The sequence below is a fragment of the Manis javanica genome, chromosome 4, assembly GCF_040802235.1.
Source record: "Manis javanica isolate MJ-LG chromosome 4, MJ_LKY, whole genome shotgun sequence".
In the NCBI taxonomy this organism is placed as follows: Eukaryota; Metazoa; Chordata; class Mammalia; order Pholidota; family Manidae; genus Manis; species Manis javanica.
Genome location: NC_133159.1, coordinates 106,283,040 through 106,301,783, shown reverse-complemented (window position 1 = coordinate 106,301,783; position 18,744 = coordinate 106,283,040). Strand labels below are relative to the sequence as shown.

The 18,744-nt window shown below is 42.8% G+C and overlaps 1 protein-coding gene and 1 pseudogene across 1 annotated transcript; both read left to right on the top strand.

Annotated features, from left to right (window-relative positions):
- The first annotated feature begins 2,485 nt into the window (after positions 1–2,485).
- TXNIP (thioredoxin interacting protein) lies at positions 2,486–6,530 on the top strand. Its single transcript, XM_017665729.3, has 8 exons — positions 2,486–2,996; positions 3,485–3,557; positions 3,675–3,822; positions 4,019–4,121; positions 4,253–4,509; positions 4,605–4,761; positions 4,875–5,026; positions 5,162–6,530. Exons 1-8 carry the CDS (start codon positions 2,747–2,749, stop codon positions 5,195–5,197), a joined length of 1,176 nt encoding a protein of 391 aa, XP_017521218.1. The 5' UTR covers positions 2,486–2,746; the 3' UTR covers positions 5,198–6,530.
- Positions 6,531–10,338: 3,808 nt separating this feature from the next.
- Positions 10,339–12,119, top strand: LOC108400375 (ferritin heavy chain pseudogene; annotated as a pseudogene).
- Positions 12,120–18,744: the final 6,625 nt, after the last annotated feature.

The window sequence follows — 18,744 nt, the reverse complement described above, 5'->3', positions numbered from 1 at the left end:
GAATCGGGAGAGACTTTTATGAGAATACCGGGTTATAAGGTGAAAGGTCATAAACAGTGTGTCCAGGAGGGCTCCATTTCAGAACATGCCTTGGCCACAGGCCCAGTAGGCGGCTACTTGCTCCCAAAGCTAAATACTTTTTTGGCACGTGAGGGAACCCAGGCATAACACAGAGCAAGTAAATGGTCTGTACCGGGTTCTGCAAAATGGGAAAGAAAGAAGAAGTGGGAGCCAAAGAGAGGAACTTAGAGCAAGACAGAATTGTATTAATATTTTTAAAAACTCAAAAATTCAGTACTTCATAGATGTGCTCAAATAAATACCAGCATTCCCTTTTCTCTAAGATGTCCCAAATCAACACCACCTTGATCTGTTACTACTCACCCTCTCTTCTCTTCCCCTCAAAATTTACTTAGTTACATATCACAATTTAAGAATATTGATTGATGTTATTTCTTTGTAAACATTTTGATGTTTCATATTTATGTGGACTTTCAAGCCCATCAAACTGAAAGTTCTCCCAGAAATCACAATTTTGAATTTTAAAAATTACTTCAGTGACAGTCCCACTTCTCTGCTCCCAGTAATTCAGTCAATATTGTTAATGACTGAAAACAACTCAGGCCTTGTCTGTTAACTTTCTGGCACAGGGTACTGCCTCAGGGTACCCTAAGGGTCAACATGTTCCCCTTTTTGGTCCTGAGGGTTCGTGCTGTGTGTTTGCGCATCTGTAGTAGGTGTGTGGTATGTGTAGCACGCACGTGTGCTTTCCAAAGGAGTCTTGATGCCTGATCCTCAGTTTGCTTAATACTGGGATTGAGTTGTAACTTTGTTAGGTTTAGGGTCTCATCCCAGTTAGGGTGTATGAGGAAGAAAGATCCTTAACAGCAATGAATAGCCTGCACTTTTGCTGAGAGAGATTTCTGTATAATGCTTATTTACTTCCCCATTTCAGTCCTGGAGGGGATTATCTTCCTGTTTTCAGCACAAGAAATGAGGTAATAATCTTATTATCCCAACACAGGCATGAAGCAGCCCAGGAATCAAAGAAAAGGGGGGAGAATCCATGTATTTCTGCATACAAGTTTTTCTTATTGCATTTATGAAGAATTTCTCAGGAGTCATCTCCTAAGTTGTCTTGTGGCCAGGTTGGGAAAAACCCATCTGACAGAGAGCCAAATGACAATACCGAATGAGGAGTCAAGGTCTCTTAAACATATTGTGTTCTAGTGACCCTTTTGTCTTTTCTTTCCTTTCTTACTGATTTCTAAATGGCTTAGGAAAACACTTTTAAAATATAGGGAAATTGTTCCTTTAAACAGGAATGACGCCATCTCTCCGACGATTATAAAAAAAGAACTTTTTTAACTTGAGGGCTGTGATGAGTATGGGCAACCGATTTAGGGATGTACCTTTGGTTTAGTGAGTCAAGAGAGAATGAAGACAAGAGTGAAAGTAATTCAGGAAGAAAGTGAAGAAAGTGATGCATCCTTTTTTCTCTCCCTTTCCTAGAAAAGCAGGGAGGGAGGGAGAGATAATCAGAGACTAAAGAACACTTACTGAAGAGGTAATGAGGTAACTTGGGAACATAAGCAAAGTGTTCCCCAACTTTGCACGTATAAACGGAAGAGATGAGGGGATAAGAACAGGATACGAACACGCCCTTACTTTTTCCGTTCCAGAGAACAGAACAGGGGGTACAGGGGTAAGAAAAGCACAGGCACACCGCCCTGGAATCCCGAGGGGCTACAGAGGCAGGGAGAAGGCCAATTAGTCCCACATACCCGCTTTTCAATGAGGACTGGAGAGGTTTAAGTTTTTGTGACAAGTTTTTTCCTTCATATACAAGTTTTTTGTTTTTAAATAGAGATGAGGAGCAAGAGAAGGGCAAAGGGGATCTTCCTTAACAGTAACGCCAGCATTCCTTGTCCTCCATCCCAATCCTTAAGTAGTCTCGGGTCTATGAGATTGTTTTTCACCCAATTTGACTTGTGAGCCGGGAATAAACGGTCGTTTCTAAATTAATTGCTGTGACTAAGGCTAGGCACGGAATTCCCTCATAAGCACATTTTCCTTTTACCTCAAAACACCGCTCCCAGCCCAGAAGCAGCCTCACCCGCCCTCCGACAGCAACCAGCCCTGGATGAATTCTAGGGTCAGCAAGGCCCTCCCTCCTCTGGGCCCAAAGGAAGCCGCGTTGATGCCCCTACAACCGCTGCAGCCCCTACAACCCCTCCTCCCCGCGAAGCAGCGGCGAACTACAACCATTTACCCTGCCAGGAGCACACCGTGTCCACGCGCCGCAGCAGCCTCGCTGATTGGTCGGACTCGAGGTAAACAAGGAGCAGGCAGCCAATGGGAGGACTGTGCACGAGGGCAGCACGAGCCTCCGGGCCGGCGCTCGCGTGGGCTCGCCTGCACGGGCTACTATATAGAGCAGTTTCCGGCTCTCGGTTGAATCTATTCTTTCGTCTGTTACCCTGGTGCTGTGTTAGCCATCTGGCTGGCGTTGGGAGCTCTCCTCTAGCTATTGGAGGAAAGAAAGAAAAGGAAGAGCTCATTTTCTTTTGAACTTTATTAGAATAACCAGCAGCTTACCTTTCTCATTTTTTATTTTTGACCTCTTTTCGAAAATTTAGTAGAGAGTTGAAGAAATCTTAATTTTTATTGCAAAGGGTCCTTGGATTTGGGGTTTGGGCATTTTTACCCCTCGCGTTTCTAAGTCTTAAACCAGTTCAGCCCCAGCATGGTGATGTTTAAGAAGATGAAGTCTTTTGAGGTGGTCTTTAACGACCCTGAAAAGGTGTATGGCGGTGGAGACAAAGTGGCTGGCCGGGTGATGGTGGAGGTGTGTGAAGTCACTCGAGTCAAAACTGTCAGGATCCTGGCTTGCGGAGTGGCCAAAGTTCTCTGGATACAGGGATCCCAGCAGTGCAAACAGACCTTGGAGTATTTGCGGTACGAAGACACGCTTCTTCTGGAAGACCACCCAACAGGTGAGTAGCCTGGTTGTTAACCTTCCAGAGGGTGAAAAAACTGATACGAGCAGAGAATTGAAACGAATAAATGGAGGTTGTATTAAATATTATAAGTTGCTCAGGTTGAGTGGTTTGAATCTTGTGTTGCTTCCTTATCTTTAAAAAAGTTTTATTTTACAATCTGCCCCCCGAAAAAAGGGATAATTTGTTACAGTATTTTATCGTGCTGTGCTTTGAAGGTGATCCTGAGGGATGTTGCCTTTTTTACTTAAAGATTTTCAGTATGCCTAAATTAATTATTTTGCTTCCTGTTTGAGGTGACTACTTTTAACTGCCCTAGTTGAGCCTTTCAGCATTGCAGGACTTGCAAGTTTTTGCCCATTAATATACATCAGAATATATCATTTAAGAACATAAGGGATGAAAAAGGGGAGTACTGCAATTTGCACAGTTGCATTTTACTATAACAAGAAACCTAATGTCTCCTCACTTTTCTCTCCCTTCAGGAGAAAATGAAATGTTGATCATGAGACCTGGAAACAAATATGAGTACAAATTTGGTTTTGAGCTTCCTCAGGGGTAGGTATCAGCTAGATGCAGCTTTGGACTTTTTTCTGTCTGAAAACCTTCTCTGCCTTTGATCACTTTACTGTTCTTGGAAAGAGTGTTTTAATTGTTTCCTTTTTCTTCACACAGGCCTCTGGGAACATCCTTCAAGGGAAAATACGGGTGTGTAGACTACTGGGTAAAGGCTTTTCTTGATCGCCCAAGCCAGCCAACGCAAGAGACTAAGAAACATTTTGAAGTGATGGATTTAGTGGATGTCAATACCCCTGATTTAATGGTAAGGTTCTTTTTAAGATTGTGTTCTCCTAGGTCTCAGGGATAGTGTCTTGGTAGCAATATATTAAAGGAGTCAAGTCCTAAATTACCAAGGTGGGAGGGAAAGCTGCCTACCCTAAGTAAGGAGTGGAAGGGAAAGAGAAGCAGAGGAGTTCTAGACATTCTCAAAACACGTTTTTCTTTCCCCTTCTACGTAGGTACCTGTGTCTGCTAAAAAAGATCAGAAAGTTTCCTGCATGTTCATTCCTGATGGTCGGGTGTCTGTCTCTGCCCGAATTGACAGAAAAGGATTTTGTGAAGGTAAATTACTACCTAGTGCTTAATGATAGACTAATAAAACAGGAACTATGGGTTTGGGAGAGAGGACAGAGACAGAAGTCATTAACTATACTGACCATCAGTTAATAACTTTTCATCTTTCTCATTGCTAGGTGATGAGATTTCCATCCATGCTGATTTTGAGAATACATGCTCACGCATCGTGGTCCCCAAAGCTGCCATTATAGCCCGCCACACTTACCTTGCCAATGGCCAAACCAAGGTGCTGACACAGAAGTTGTCATCAGTCAGAGGCAATCATATTATCTCAGGAACCTGTGCATCATGGCGTGGCAAGAGCCTCCGGGTACAGAAGATCAGGCCTTCTATCCTGGGCTGCAACATCCTTCGAGTTGAATACTTCTTACTGGTGAGTGGGTGGGGTTGGAGAAAGCGTTCCTCTGTCAAAACAACAGTGGTGGTTTCTCCAGACCTCTAGTCTAACAATCTTGTCTTCCTTTCTAGATCTATGTTAGTGTCCCTGGCTCCAAGAAAGTCATTCTTGACTTGCCCCTGGTAATTGGCAGCAGGTCAGGTCTGAGCAGCCGGACATCCAGCATGGCCAGCCGAACCAGCTCTGAAATGAGTTGGGTAGATCTAAACATCCCCGATACCCCAGAAGGTGAGCCAGACCTCTTGTATTTTCTTGCCCTTCTGGCCTACTTGAGTTTGTAAAATTGTGATGGTCAGGCATTTCTTGGCAAGGCTTCTTATCTCTCTGTATTTTATCTCTAGCTCCTCCTTGCTATATGGATATCATTCCTGAAGATCACCGATTGGAGAGCCCTACCACACCTCTGCTGGATGACACAGATGTTTCTCAAGACAGCCCTATTTTTATGTATGCTCCTGAGTTCAAGTTCATGCCACCACCTACATATACTGAGGTGAGAACTGTCATTTTACCATTAAACTTTGTTCTGTGGCTTTTGTAGGAAGTTGACTTGAAGTTGAAGGGATTGCTAAACTGGGTTGTTCTTTCAATTCTTACTCCAAAATGGTCTCTTCTTTTTTTCTCCCAGGTGGATCCCTGCATCCTCAACAACAATGTGCAGTGAGCATGTGGAAGCAAAGAAGCAGTTGTACCTACCCACTTGTTTCTTTCTGCCTCTCTTCCTGGACTTTTACTTTTTCAGAGACTCAGTAGTCTCTACAGTGGGGTATGGGTCCACCCCAGCCTCTTGACACCTCCTGTAGGAGGTAATCAGCAAGGCAGTCTCTTGGGCCTTTAAAGAGTGCACACTCATCCTCACAGCCTTTGAGATGTGATATGGGGATGTTTGTTGGATGGGTTTAAAAACACTAGAAAAACTCAAGCCCATCCGATTTTCTCAGATCTTGAAAATTGAGGCATTTTCAGTAGTTCTGGATAAGGGACAGAAATGGTCTCCTGGCATGGTCTTTCCCAAGGTTTTTTGGATTACTAACATTAGATCTTGAACTTCACGCCATGTGGAGCAGACCCAACTTAGCAAACCAGGAAAATGAAAAAATTCATGGCCAAAAATTTGGGAAAAGAACATTCTTAAAATCAGTGTTGCCCTTTGTACATTTACAAGAAAAACTCTACAGAGCTCTTCTTGAGAGAGCTTCCTATGTGAATTAAAGGGAAAAAGCTCTAAGGTTGTCTATGCTTAAATACAATCTGGCTCACAGCAGTAGTAACTGCCGCACCAAAGGTCTTAAAAGCCATTCTTAGAGCCTATTGCACTGTGTTCGCCTGTTGCAGACATTTTCATGTGGGAGAATGTTTCTCTTTTCATGTGACTCCTTGGAATTGATTCTGAGGTGATATTCTTAGCACTTTATCCTGTCAAATTTTGGGGGTTTCTTTTGTATCTCAAAGGTAAGCTAAAACTGATCTACTTTGCTTTAGGGATAAGCACAATGACAAAAAAAAGTGTTACTCATTACTTTTGAGACTGTGTTCCAGTGTACAGAATTCTGTAATTCTTACACTTAATTATATGAGGAGGGTTGCTGCTATCAGCCTTGCCCACTGTGACTTCTCCACACTCCAGGAGGAACTCTAGATCAGGATGCCCCAACACTGAGATCTAGAGGGCAGGTCTTCATGAAAGTCCCCTGGGCTCTCTTCCTGCCCAGTGTTAGGACACAGGATGTCAACAGCCCTCTCACTGCAGCCCCTACCACTTGGTCAATCACTTTCAGCCTTAGCACTTTGTTCACTGTCCTGTGGCAGAGCACTGAGCCTCTACCCTTTTCTGAGAAGGTATGTTGGCTGATGGTTGTTTAATTTTTTTGTTTTTTAATTGTGTATCTTTTTGTATTATAAAAAAACTATATTTTGTACCTAACCAGATATATTTTCACCCCATGTGGAGATACTCTTTGTAAAAAAGATAAAATAAAAAAATTTTAATGTAAAAACGTGTGAGATGGTGTTGAAGTTAGTAGAAAGTGTGCGTAAAAGAACTTTGGCTGTACTTAAGATTCACATTCTTGAAAACCCTGTAGAGAGAGAATATTCCCTATTGACCCTAATGAATATAGGCAGAGTTAAGGTGGTAATGGTGGAGAGGGAAGGAATGTGAGCTCCATTTAGTGTTTGGCAGTTCACTAAAGACCTACAGTGGGATCGATCTTCTGGTGGTGTAAGTTGATTTTCTACATCGATAGTTAAATTACTAAATTGCTTCAGTTTAGGAGTACATGAACCTTTTTTCTTCTTAAATGAATACTTAATGTTGAAATACAGGGAAATAGGGTTTGAGGAGATACGGAAGGAATGGGTTACAGTTCCCTATTTTAGTTTGGTTTCATCACAGAGTTTCTTCCCAGTGTTAACCTGGTTTATATGCAATAAATAATTGTTCATGACTTAAGCATTTAGTTAACAAGTATTCTTTGAAGGCAGCTACCATTTCGTTACCTCTTCAATTCCTAGCACTTACTATCCAGGCACATAATACAACTCAGTAAATGCTGAATATTCAACCCCACCTTCTTCCATTAAGGCTTTGCCAGTTTCTAATTCCTTGTAGGGTAACAACAGATTGATAACAATTCTGCAGCTAATCAAAATGGTTTTTATTATTCCTAAAAGAGTGACCACCTTTCAGAGTGAAAAACCTTGAGATGGCAGAGGTTAACACACTTTCTGGTTCCTGGCTTATTACAGCTTTGGCAGACTGATCAAGTGCTGGCTCTTGGGGGTTGGCTTTTCTGTGGACCTCCACATACAATTCCACTAATTGAATAGAAAGTGAAATTTGAGAAGATTATTTTCCACTGCCCTCTTTGTTGAATTGACAGTGGCTCTTTTGCTCTTTCCTGGCTTTTGTTTTTTTTCCTTTTTTTACCACAATGTTAGTCTCTAGCTCTACTGCCATGGTGACTCTCACCTTCATTCTTAACTTTTCAGCTGCCTTTTCTTACCTGTTCAAGAATTTAATGGCTCCACCCTTTATCAAATAACAAGGAAACTAGGTCAAAGTTAATGGAAAAGTTTTTTCTGCAGCTTGTTTTCCAGGGACTGGAGGGGTGGAGCAAGGACTAGAGCTAGCCAGAGGGCAGGACAAAGGGGTGAAGAGATTGTGGAGCACAGAGAGTCTGATTTTTGTGTACACAGCCCGCTTACTGAAACTTGATATGAGAAGGGGATAAAGGGGAGAGGGTAGATAACTTATACCCAAGATCTGTTTAGAGATTTGATCCTCAAAGGGCCTGAGCATATACATCCTTTTCTGATACCCTAATACCTCAAATCCAGCCCTGTCCAATAGGACTTTCTGTGATGGTGGAAGTGTTTTATATTTGTGTTAATACAGTAGCCATTAACCACGTGTGGTGGCTATAGAGCTCTGAAATGTGGCTACTGTGACTGGAGAACTGAATTTTTATTTTTTATTAATTAAACTAGCTCCAATGTACTAGTGACTACCGTACTGAAGAGCACAGCAAAATATGAGGAAGGAAGGAAGAACTATAGCTGTTCTCTCAGAGGAGGTTCATTCTCCCCTTGGAGCACAAAAGTCTCCACTCAAATTCCTTTTGCCTTCTGCATGCAACTCTACCTCACCCCAGGACATTTTCGGCATGTAGGCTTGCTTAAGTACACTTCACTGGGTATGGGCCCAGCTGCTTCTCCACTTACATGGGTGGATTCTGGGTCTTCCTTCCCATGCTCTTCTCATATGCCCTTTAATTTTTTAAAAGTGGTAACCTTCATGTACAGCCATTAGAAGAGATCTAGTTCTTAGAATCATTTGTTAGATTCAATCAGGTATAGGAAGATCTGAGGGAAGAGAGAATATCTAAAAGAGGGAGAAGAGCAAGAGAAAGTGAAATTAACAAGAAAACGGCAGATACTTCCACAGCCCGGGTCATTGTCTGCCTTGATGCATCTGAACATACAGGAAACACAAGGGTTCTACTTGGGTTGAGGCATTGGGAGGGAAAAGTGTGGAGAAAAGATCTGACCAAGTACCTGGTCAACAAAAAACAATCACTCCAGGCTGTAAAGGAATGACTTTGGTCTAGTTCTTTCAATAGCCTACAGACCCCCTTCCTAGAGTTCTCCAGGTGATGGAATGAATAAGGTGGATAAGGAAAATACTTTACTAACCTTCCAATGTCTGTAGCCCCTGTCACAAGCATCCTGACCTCAGCAGCCATTCTCTGTTCTGATCCCACATACACCTCCATTTCCTAAGCTGAAAAACTTCCTCTCAGAGTGGCTGCAGATCAAGGGCTCCAGGTCTTTGCCCAACAGGTGAGTCTATAGCCTATAAAAACTTCAGGAATCTGACATATCTGATAAGGGGTTGACATCCAAATTATATAAAAAGCTCACGCACCTCAACGAACAAAAAGCAAATAAGCCAATTAAAAAATGGGCAGAGGAGCTGAACAGACACTTCTCCAAAGAAGAAATTCAGATGGCCAACAGGCACATGAAAAGATGCTCCACATCCCTAATCATCAGAGAAATTCAAATTAAAACCACAATGAGACATCACCTCACACCAGTTAGGATGGCCAACATCCAAAAGACAAACAACAACAAATGTTGGCAAAGATGTGGAGAAAGGGGAACCCTCCTACACTGCTGGTGGGAATGTAAACTAGTTCAACCATTGTGGAAAGCAGTATGGAGGTTCCTCAAAAAACTAAAAATAGAAATACCATTTGACCCAGGAATTCCACTCCTAGGAATTTACCCTAAGAATGCAGCAGCCCAGTTTGAAAAAGACATATGCTCTCCTATGTTTTTGCAGCACTATTTACAATAGCCAAGAAATGGAAGCAACCTAAGTGTCCATCAGGAAATGAATGGATAAAGAAGATGTGGTACATACACACAATGGAGTATTATTCAGGCATAAGAAGAAAACAAATCCTACCATTTGCATCAACATGGATGGAGCTAGAGGGTATTATGCTCAATGAAATAAACCAGGCAGAGAAAGACAAGTATCAAATGATTTCACTCGTCTGTGTAATATAAGAACAAAGGAAAAACTGAAGGAACAGAACAGCAGCAGACCTACAGAACCCAAAAATGGACTAACAAGGGGAAAGGGACTGAGGAGGGTGGGTGGGAAGGGAGGAATAAGGGAGAAAATGGGGCATTACGATTAGCACACATAATGTAGTGGGGGGGACATGGGAAAGGCAGTATGTACAGAGAAGACAAGTCATGATTCTACAGCATCTTACTATGCTGATGGACAGTGACTGTAATAGGGTATGTGGTGGGGACTTGATAATGGGGCCTAGTAACCATAATGTTGTTCAAGTAATTGTACATTAATGATATAAAAAAAACATTCAGAAATCTGCCTTCCTATACTATTGAGGAGAAATAGTATAGTGTGGTAGTTAAGCACATGGGCCTTGGAGCCAGACTGCCTAAAATCAAATCCTACTTCCACCACTTAACTAGCTATACAACCTTGGGCAACTTTTTAAAATCTCTGTGCTACAGTTTGTTCATCTGTAAAATGAAAGGGAGTAATAATACCTACCTCAGAAGATTGTTGTGAGGATTTATTGATTTTTTATTGAAGTGTAGTTGATACACAATATTATATAGATTTCAGGTGTACAACATATCATGATTCAACATAATAATTCAGCACAGTAATTATCTACATTACTCAGTACCATGATAAATACAGTTACCATCTGTCAACATACAAAGATATTACAATATTATTGACTACAGTCCCTATGCTGTACTTTCATCACCATGACTAATTTATTTTGTAATCGGAATTTTGTACCTCTTTATTTCCTCTATTTCACTCCTCCCGCCCATGGCAACCACCAATGTCTTATGTGTACATAAGTCTATTTCTGTTTTGTTTATTTTGGTTTTAGATTCCACAGTAAGTGAAATTACTTGATATTTGTTTTTCTCTGCCTGACTTAGTTCATTCACTTAGTATAATACAATATGCTCTAGGTCCATCCATGTTGTCACAAACAGCAAGATTTCATTCTTTTTTCATGGCCGAGTAGTATTCCACTGTGTATATGTACATCTTCTTTATCCATTCATCTATCAATGGACACAAGTTATTTCCATATCATGGCTATTGTAAATAATGTTGTAAAAAACAGAGGAGTGCGTATATCTTTTTGAATTAGTGATATGGGTTTTTTAAAGGTAAATTCCCAGAAGTGGAATTAGTAGGTCATATATATATAGTGGAATTAGTGGGTCATATGGTATTTCTATTTTAATTTTTTAAGTAATCAATTTACATTCCCACAGTCAGTATGTGAGGGTTCCCATTTCTGCACATCCTCATCAACACTTGTTACTCCTTATTTTTTGGAGAGTAGCCATTCTAACTAGTGTGAGGTGACATCTCATCTAGGTTTTGATTTGCATTTCCCTGAAGACTAATGATGTGGAGCATCTTTTCATTCACCTGTTGACCATCTGTATATCTTCTTTGAAAAATGTCTATTCAGACAGCCTTTGCCCAAAGTGTTGCTGCGTTTTCCTGCTTCAATAGTGCTTGGACGAACTGGCACTTGTCCTGCACCCCGCGGGCTGCTCAGAGCCAGCCCTGTGTGGCTTCCTCACCATGCCCTCCAGCCGTCCAAGACCCCCACCACGGCTCCAGCGCTGCACAGCCCTGGCCTCTCTTCAGCCTCCCGCCAGGATGGCGGCATCCCCCTTGCAGGTGCTCTTGAACTACCACCAGATCTCGGAGGCCGTGGTCAACTGCCAGGTCAACCTGAAGCACTATGCCCCCTATGTCTACCTGTCCGTGTTTTACTACTTTGACCACAATGATGTGGCTTTGAAGAACTTTGCCAAATATTTTCTTCAACAATCTCATGAGGAGAGGGAACATGCTGAGAAACTGATGAAGCTGCAGAACCAGCCAGATGGTGGAACCTTCCTTCAGGATATCAAGAAACCAGACTGTGATGACTGGGAGAATGGGCTGAACACAATGGAGTGTGCATTACACTTGGAAAAAAGCATGAATCAGTCACTCCTGGCACTGCACAAACTGGTCGATGACAAAAATGACCCTCATTTGAGTGACTTCACTGAGGCTCATTACCTGAATGAGCAGGTGAAATCCATCAAAGACTTGGGTGACCACGCAGCCTACTTGTACAGGTGAAGACTCTGGAACCTGGTATGGCAGAGTATCTCTTTGCTAAGCACACCCTGGAAGACAGTGATAATCAGAGCTAAGCCTTAGGCTAGCTTCCCAGAGCCACGAGGGTGACTTCTCTGGCCTCTATCGTAGTGCATGCATGTTGGGATTACTTTGACCTTTCCTACAAGTTGTACCAAAACATGTGCTTAAGTCCTTTCATTTGTACCATTCCTTCAAATAAAGAAATTTAGTGCCCGCCCCTCCCAAAAAAGGGAAAGAAAAATGTCTATTCGTCTTCTGCCCATTTTTAAGAATCAGATTATTGTTATTATTTGGTGTTGAGTTGTGTGAGTTCTTTATTTTTTATATCAACTTCTTGTCAGATATATCATTTGCAAATACATTCTCCCATCCAGTAGGTTGCCTTTTCGTTTTGTTGATGGTTTCCTTTGCTGGGCAGAAGCTCTTTAGTTTGATGTAACCCCATTTTTTTTTTTTTTTTTTTGCTTTTGTTTCTCTTGCCTGGGAAGACATATCTAGAAAAAAAAACTACCAATGCTGATGTTCAAGAGTTTATTACTTATGATTTCTTCTAAGAGTTTTATAGTTTCAGGTCTTATACTTAGGTCTTTAATCTATTCAGAATTAATTTTGGGTTATGGTATAAGACAGTGATCCAGTTTCATTCCTTTGTATGTATGTTGTGAGGACTTTTAAAAATATATGTGAACTGTTAGAACAATAGCAAGTAAGTGCTTGTTATCTAAAATAAAAAAAGGAAGCGTACCTACACTTGACTGGTTCACTCCCAGACATGTCCCCAAAATTGTTCTTCCTCTCTGATTGATTTCTTTCCTGTGTTAGTGGAACAAAACAGTCTGAGAAGAGGTCAATATACAGAAACTGACTCAGCTTGGAGTTAATTGTGGCAGAGAAAGGTAGCCTACTATTGGCACTCTGATCCCCAGGCTAAGATGCACCCTCTGCATACCCCCAGTATTTCATGGTATAGCCCTGGGAGCACTAGAGTTTTCTCTCTTATTACCAGTGTGCCTCACAGGCCTCTGGATTAACTCTATCACCTTAAAATTAATTGAGTTTTCTTAATTTTTCAGTATACAACTCCAGGGGAAAGCTGCCTACCATTTGGAATGACAAGCTGAGGAACAGAGTGCTGGTTATACAGTGGGACAAAGAATTCTCAGACTGTTTTCAAAGGTATTGAATCTCTTTTGCTTTTTTTCCCCTGAGATAGACTAGACTGAGCAGCATAAAAGCCAGTGGAGGCAAGCTCCCTGTTGAGGCCCAGTTTAGCCTTCTTAGGCTATTCCTGTCCTGTCCTGAGCTTTCCCTTGGCTTAGCCTGCTATATTCCATCTTAGGCCTGTTATGTAAGGAAAAAAAAGAATGAACAGACTCTGAAGATTGAGGTTTTTTTGACTACCAATTGATTGGTCATCTCTAGGCAATGGAGTGATGGGAAGAGGAGGAGTACAGGGAGAACTTGGGGACTTGATTGTGAATCTCACATGCCTTGAGTCCTGGGATGTCAAACAAGATCCATTCTCATTCCTTTTTGGGTGATGGAGCTGCTGACTACCTCTCCAAGTCAATTAAATGGTTGGTAAACAGGTTCTTGGAAATGTCTGACTGGGTGCCCAACTTGGATATTTTTAACCTTCTGGACACATGGACAGAGGAAGGATTTCAGTCGCTGGCAGGGGAGATGGTATTCAGGGGCGTGAGAACTGTGTTTCCCTTATATGGTTCTGTGGCTAAAGACCCTTCTCCCTCCATTTCACCTGTCTAAATTCTCACTTCCTCCTTCATCTGTCCAGACTCACAGCTAATCCTTCTTTTGTCCTGTTACCTGATTTCTCTCCATTCCTGGTCTTTCATACTTGTCTCTTTTATACTTGTTTCCAACTCTGAGGAAACTTCGGTTTCCATTCCAGACCCCAAGATGTCTTTATCTCCATATCCCTCTAGATCAGGGAAAGTGTAGCTGGGTAGTGAACACTGGTTCCTTTACTTCTCCTGGAGAAAAGTGTAGCTTGCCAGTGGTACCTAAAGGCTTCTTGTCAGTTCTGCCTCCCTAAGCTCCCCTGCAGGAGAGCTCAAGCTCTCCTGCAACTCATGCACCGTACTGTCCCCAAGTACTGGGAACAGAATGTGAGACCTTGAAAGCCCATATCTGAGCCTTATACATCTTTGGAAAGTAGAAGAAATGTTGGTGGAGGTCAGAGGCAACAAATGGGAGGCGCAAAGGCAGAATCAGCTTGCTGACGATTAAAGATCTGTACGGTTTCTTCCTAAAAATTTGAATTAGTTGCAAACATTTAAAAACTAGAGTTCACCAAAATTACTGTCCTGCCTTCTCTTAAACAGCAATTATATTTGGTAACACTGAGCACACATTCCTTCATGGCATCAACCTTTTGGAGCTAATGGGAACAAGCAGGCTCTTATTTGCCAACTCTCACTACTCTCTATTAAATTACACTCACCCGCTTCACTCCTTTATACCTGCCTGATTCTGTCAGGCATTCAAATTTGTCGTAGGTTGGTACCTCTGCTCTAAGTAGAGCTTTTCATATTTCCTCTGAAGGACCCCTAAGATGAGGAAGAGCAAATATTTTTCCCCAGGGCTTCTGGAGCAGTCCAAAGTAGACTGTCACGAGTCAGAAATGTTTTTGAAATACCTACTTTATGTTTAAAAAGTACAAATTTTGATTTGTACTGCATAATCTATTTGTGTACTTTTAGTATAAATATAGCTTATCTTCTCCCACCAAATCATAAAAGTAAAATGGGCACTTTGAAGGTGTTCTGTGTATATTCTCTGGCTCCAAATATTATTCACCACATCACCCATGAATAACCCTATTTAAGTAGCACAATGCTAAAGACATGAGGCAAAGAGAGACACTAAAAGACAGACATGGAGAGAGAGTCAAGAAGAGGAAAAGAATATGAAAGTAAGAATGAGCCTGAGTGATAAGCTCTTTTTTTGGTTCTAAGACCATCCTGACCTGGCCCAGTCCATCTTCTGAGAAGTTTGTAGCCATCTCTGGTATCTGTGGACAGGTGTTAGTGTGGTGGCTCGGGGTGAAAAGCAAGTCTCAAAACAGAAGCTAGACCAAGTAAGGGAGAGTTGAGGGGCCAAGAGCAGCTAAGTATGGTCAGACAGGAAAGATTGTGCAGGGGCCAGGAGAGAGGGCTGGAAACAGGAAGCAGAAGGCTAAGAAAAGGGCTGGTCAGCATTTGCCTTTTCTCCCACTGTGCCCATCTTTGTTTCACTTCCTTTTACTACCCTACCTGAGAAAAATTAGGTAAAAGAGTTACCTTGCCTCCTTAGATGAGGGAATTTCCTCTCCAGAATGACTACATCTATGGCCATAGCAGAACATAGGGAAGATGAGTACCAGGGCTTACTTATTTCACTGCAAAAATGGGATTTAATATATTCTCTCCAAGATAGGAAGTACTTCAGATCTCTGTCCCCAACTTAACATGAGTTTGTTCTCTCTGCTCCTTTTGGTAAGGCAAAGACAGGTCTAACTAATCTCCCTCCTGTTGTAGTACCATCAGTGCTGCCTGGAGTATGACAAAGAATGTTAGAGACAGGATTTGGATATTCCCTCCTTTGTCTATTGTATACCAAAAGAAAATCACAAGATGCAGATGATTCGGAGAGGCAGGGGTCCAAATTTTGGAAAGCCCAGCCCACAAGTGAAGATCCTGGGAGGAGAGGAGTTTGAGAATGAAGAAGAGTCTCAGACTCAAAGGTCCTAGGGACAGTTGCTCCCTGCATTGGTCAGAACTGGGTCTGAGGAATCCCTGGATTCCTTCCCCCAAAGTTCTGGGCTCCCACGGTGATTGCACTTAACTTCTCAGGTCCTGCAGTTAGGGTTGGATTATCAATTTTCCACTGACTCCCATTAGGGTGGCAGGAGGGACCTCCCTTCCCTCCAGGATACAAAATGACAAATTAAGTTCTGTGGGGGTTAAGGCAAAGGCCTTTTTGAGGTGATACTAGGAAACTAAAACTTATTTCCAGCTTTCAGGTCCCAAATGATTTTGCTGGGAGAGTGAGCTCAGTAGGGGAAAGGTCAATGGAAAAGGATCAACACTGGTCTAGTCAGATTAGCTAAGCTATTCTTGTCTAGCTCATTTCTCTTCTCTGTCCTCTGGCCAGAAATGATATAAGAGAAGAGGCTATGCCCCACTGGCCCCTTCCTCAGTCAGAAATTTCTTGGTGCCTTTTTTTAATTAGAGTCCTGGCTTGCAGACTGTGACCTTGAACTCTGATTCAGGGCTTGTCTCCTTCCTTGCTAGCTGATGGAATTGCTGATTTGCCTGCCACTTGGGCTGAAGCAGTTTCTTGGAAAGGATTGGCTGTATGCCTGTGGTATCTTTAGTTTGCTCAAGCTGCAAATAGGTGGGAAAGTCCAGTGGATGGAATGAATTCAGCAAAAGCTGGACATGCCCTGACCTTTGATCTCAGAACCTTTTGGAAACACACAGGAGGATCAACATCAGCTCAAAGGATTCCTAATGGACACCTAATCCAAATTCTGTTTCGTACATGAGGAAATTGAGGCTTGGAAACTTGACATGACTTCCCCAACGGCACAAAGCTATGGAGTGGTGAAATTAGCACTGTGAACTAGTGCTTTGCTCAGTGGAGATAGCAGCTCTTTCCCTCTTCCCCTTGTTTTCAACCAGCTTACTCCTACAAACCGCGCTTTTTTCCTTTCAAACAACAAAAATGAATTGAGGAAAATAATTGTCTTTTCATAATATCTGACCCCCTAATTTTCTTTGGTCTCCAATCTGTTTTCTAAACTACATGTTGCATCCATGTCTCCCATTCAGCCCTGCCTCAAAACAGTTAAATTCCTGTGCTAAGGTTTGCAGACCCCACTTTCAAGCTTCTTGCCCAAGGTGAGAGAGAACTAGGAGGCTAGGGATTGGGTAGCAATAGGATAGGATTCTTGCCAGAGAACCTACCCTGCTGGGGCCAGGGCAGCCCAGCCTGTGGGCGTGGGAGTAGTATGTTTTCAACATAAGCAGGCCCCAGCAGGCAGACAGCACAGGGCTGAACAAACACTACATGGGTCCTCTTTAAATGCTTGCAAGCAAGGCCCTAACCTCTAACTGCTCAGGAGGTCCTCCAGAGAAATAGTAGCCCTGTTCACTGGACATATTAGGCTTCAGCCTCAGCCTGCCTAATATGACCTATGGAAAGTGGGGGAGAGGTCAATGAGAACAGTCTAGCTCATGCTTGGAGCTGTTCTGGAATCTGAGGAAGCTGCTGGATCCCATGTCTCTGGCTTTGTTCAGCAAGGTCACCTGCCAAGGGAGGCGGAGAGCCAGACAGGAAAGAGTCCAAGAATGGTCTTATCTTTCTGATACTTGGACTTTGAGGCAGTACAACCGATCCCAAATGGTCTCTCCCACCTTCCTTTGTCCTTTCTACCATTTCATGGAAAAAGATGTGTGCATATAGAAGTGGAGGCAGGGATGTGTCCTAATCCTTGTCTACTGTCTCTTGCTTAGAATCTCCTTATTCTGCACTCTTTTAAAAGTTCTCAGGCTAGCATTAGTTGAGATTTATGCAGTTGGCTATGCCCCCAACATAGACACAGATATAGTTGACCACATTAGGACTGGTGGGTATGTGTAGGGAAGGATGGTAAAAGATTTTCAGTGTCTTTTACATTTGTTTCTTGCTGGTTTCTCCCTAGCCACAATCACAAGCTAAAGTGTGACTATGGGAAACCCCAGCGATAGGTCCCCCGGCCCCTCCCCCACTCCACCCACACCATACCTCAGAGCTACAAAAGGAAACACCAATCATCACAAATTGCTCAACAACTCTGGAACTGGAACGTTCTGTTTCTATTCCAGCTTCCTTCTCTGTTCTTTCGGCTGCTTCTACCTAACACCCACTACCACACACACCCAAACCAGGCTTTCAAGGTGCTTTCCCTCAATGGAGTAACAGCCCCTATTCATTCTTTACAGTAGGGTAAGAAATGGCTAACATTAGATTGCTGGTCTTTATCTATCAGTTGATGTTGTAAGGAATTCAGTCTGCCTGCCCAAATAGGATTGTGGAATTTCTCAAAGGTTCTTCTGTATCCCATTTTTATGGTTTTCAAATGTTTAGTAGGGTTGTTAAGACAGTATCCTAGCTATCTGCATCGGCCTTCTTATTCAGTCCCTATTTTGGACACACAGCTAGCCCGTGACTGTTGCATGTCAAGTGGCTGCAACCAGTCAGTTCATCCAGAGCTTCCTCAGAAGCCAATCAGAGCCCAGGGAAGTGACTCACTAAAGGGAGAGCTGTGTGGGTGAGGAAGCATCCCTCAGAGCTGTGAGTATCCCTAAGTCACTCCCCTCCTCTCCACCCTTCTTACTTCCTGTAATGCAAAACCCCATCTCCCTCCCCCCAAGAAGGAAGTGAGAAAGGCTAAATTCCACAAAGGAAGAACCAGAAAAGAAACTGCAACTCAGCAACTCAGCCACACAGCATCTGGTAGTGAAGAGGATGTTTAGGAGGCTTCCTCTGCACAGACATACTTTACAAGTGGGGTCTCCAGGGCTTGGAAGAGGGTGAGTGCACAGAATAATAATCAGCACCTCCTCTCTATACCCTCTGCACCTGGCTTTCTTGACTCTCCCACAGAAATAGCTGTAATCATTCCTTGTAAACAAGGACAAGATCAAGGTCAAGTGTGGGAAAGAGAGGGCCTGTGTCCCTGTGAACACATATGATCAGGGACAATCGTGTCCCTGTGGCTTGAGGACCAGAGGCTCAGAGCCAGCTGGTCTTCTGGGAGTGGGCTGCTCTGCAGATGATTTGCTGAATGTTCCATGGCAGGTCTAGAATGAGACCATGTGTCCCACTGTGGGGTTGGGAGGGAAAGGGCAAAAGACAGGAAGGCTGTAACCCCCAGGGGTCACGCTAGACTGGCAGTCAAGGAGAGAAGAATGGTTTAGTTAGGC

Excerpts from the sequence above, each read along its gene's own strand:
- TXNIP (XM_017665729.3), top strand. The coding sequence starts at position 2,747 with ATGGTGATGTTTAAGAAGATGAAGTCTTTTGAGGTGGTCTTTAACGAC. Across the intron at positions 2,997-3,484 it reads TCTGGAAGACCACCCAACAG|GAGAAAATGAAATGTTGATC; the intron begins GTGAGTAGCCTG and ends CTCTCCCTTCAG. Across the intron at positions 4,510-4,604 it reads GAGTTGAATACTTCTTACTG|ATCTATGTTAGTGTCCCTGG; the intron begins GTGAGTGGGTGG and ends CTTCCTTTCTAG.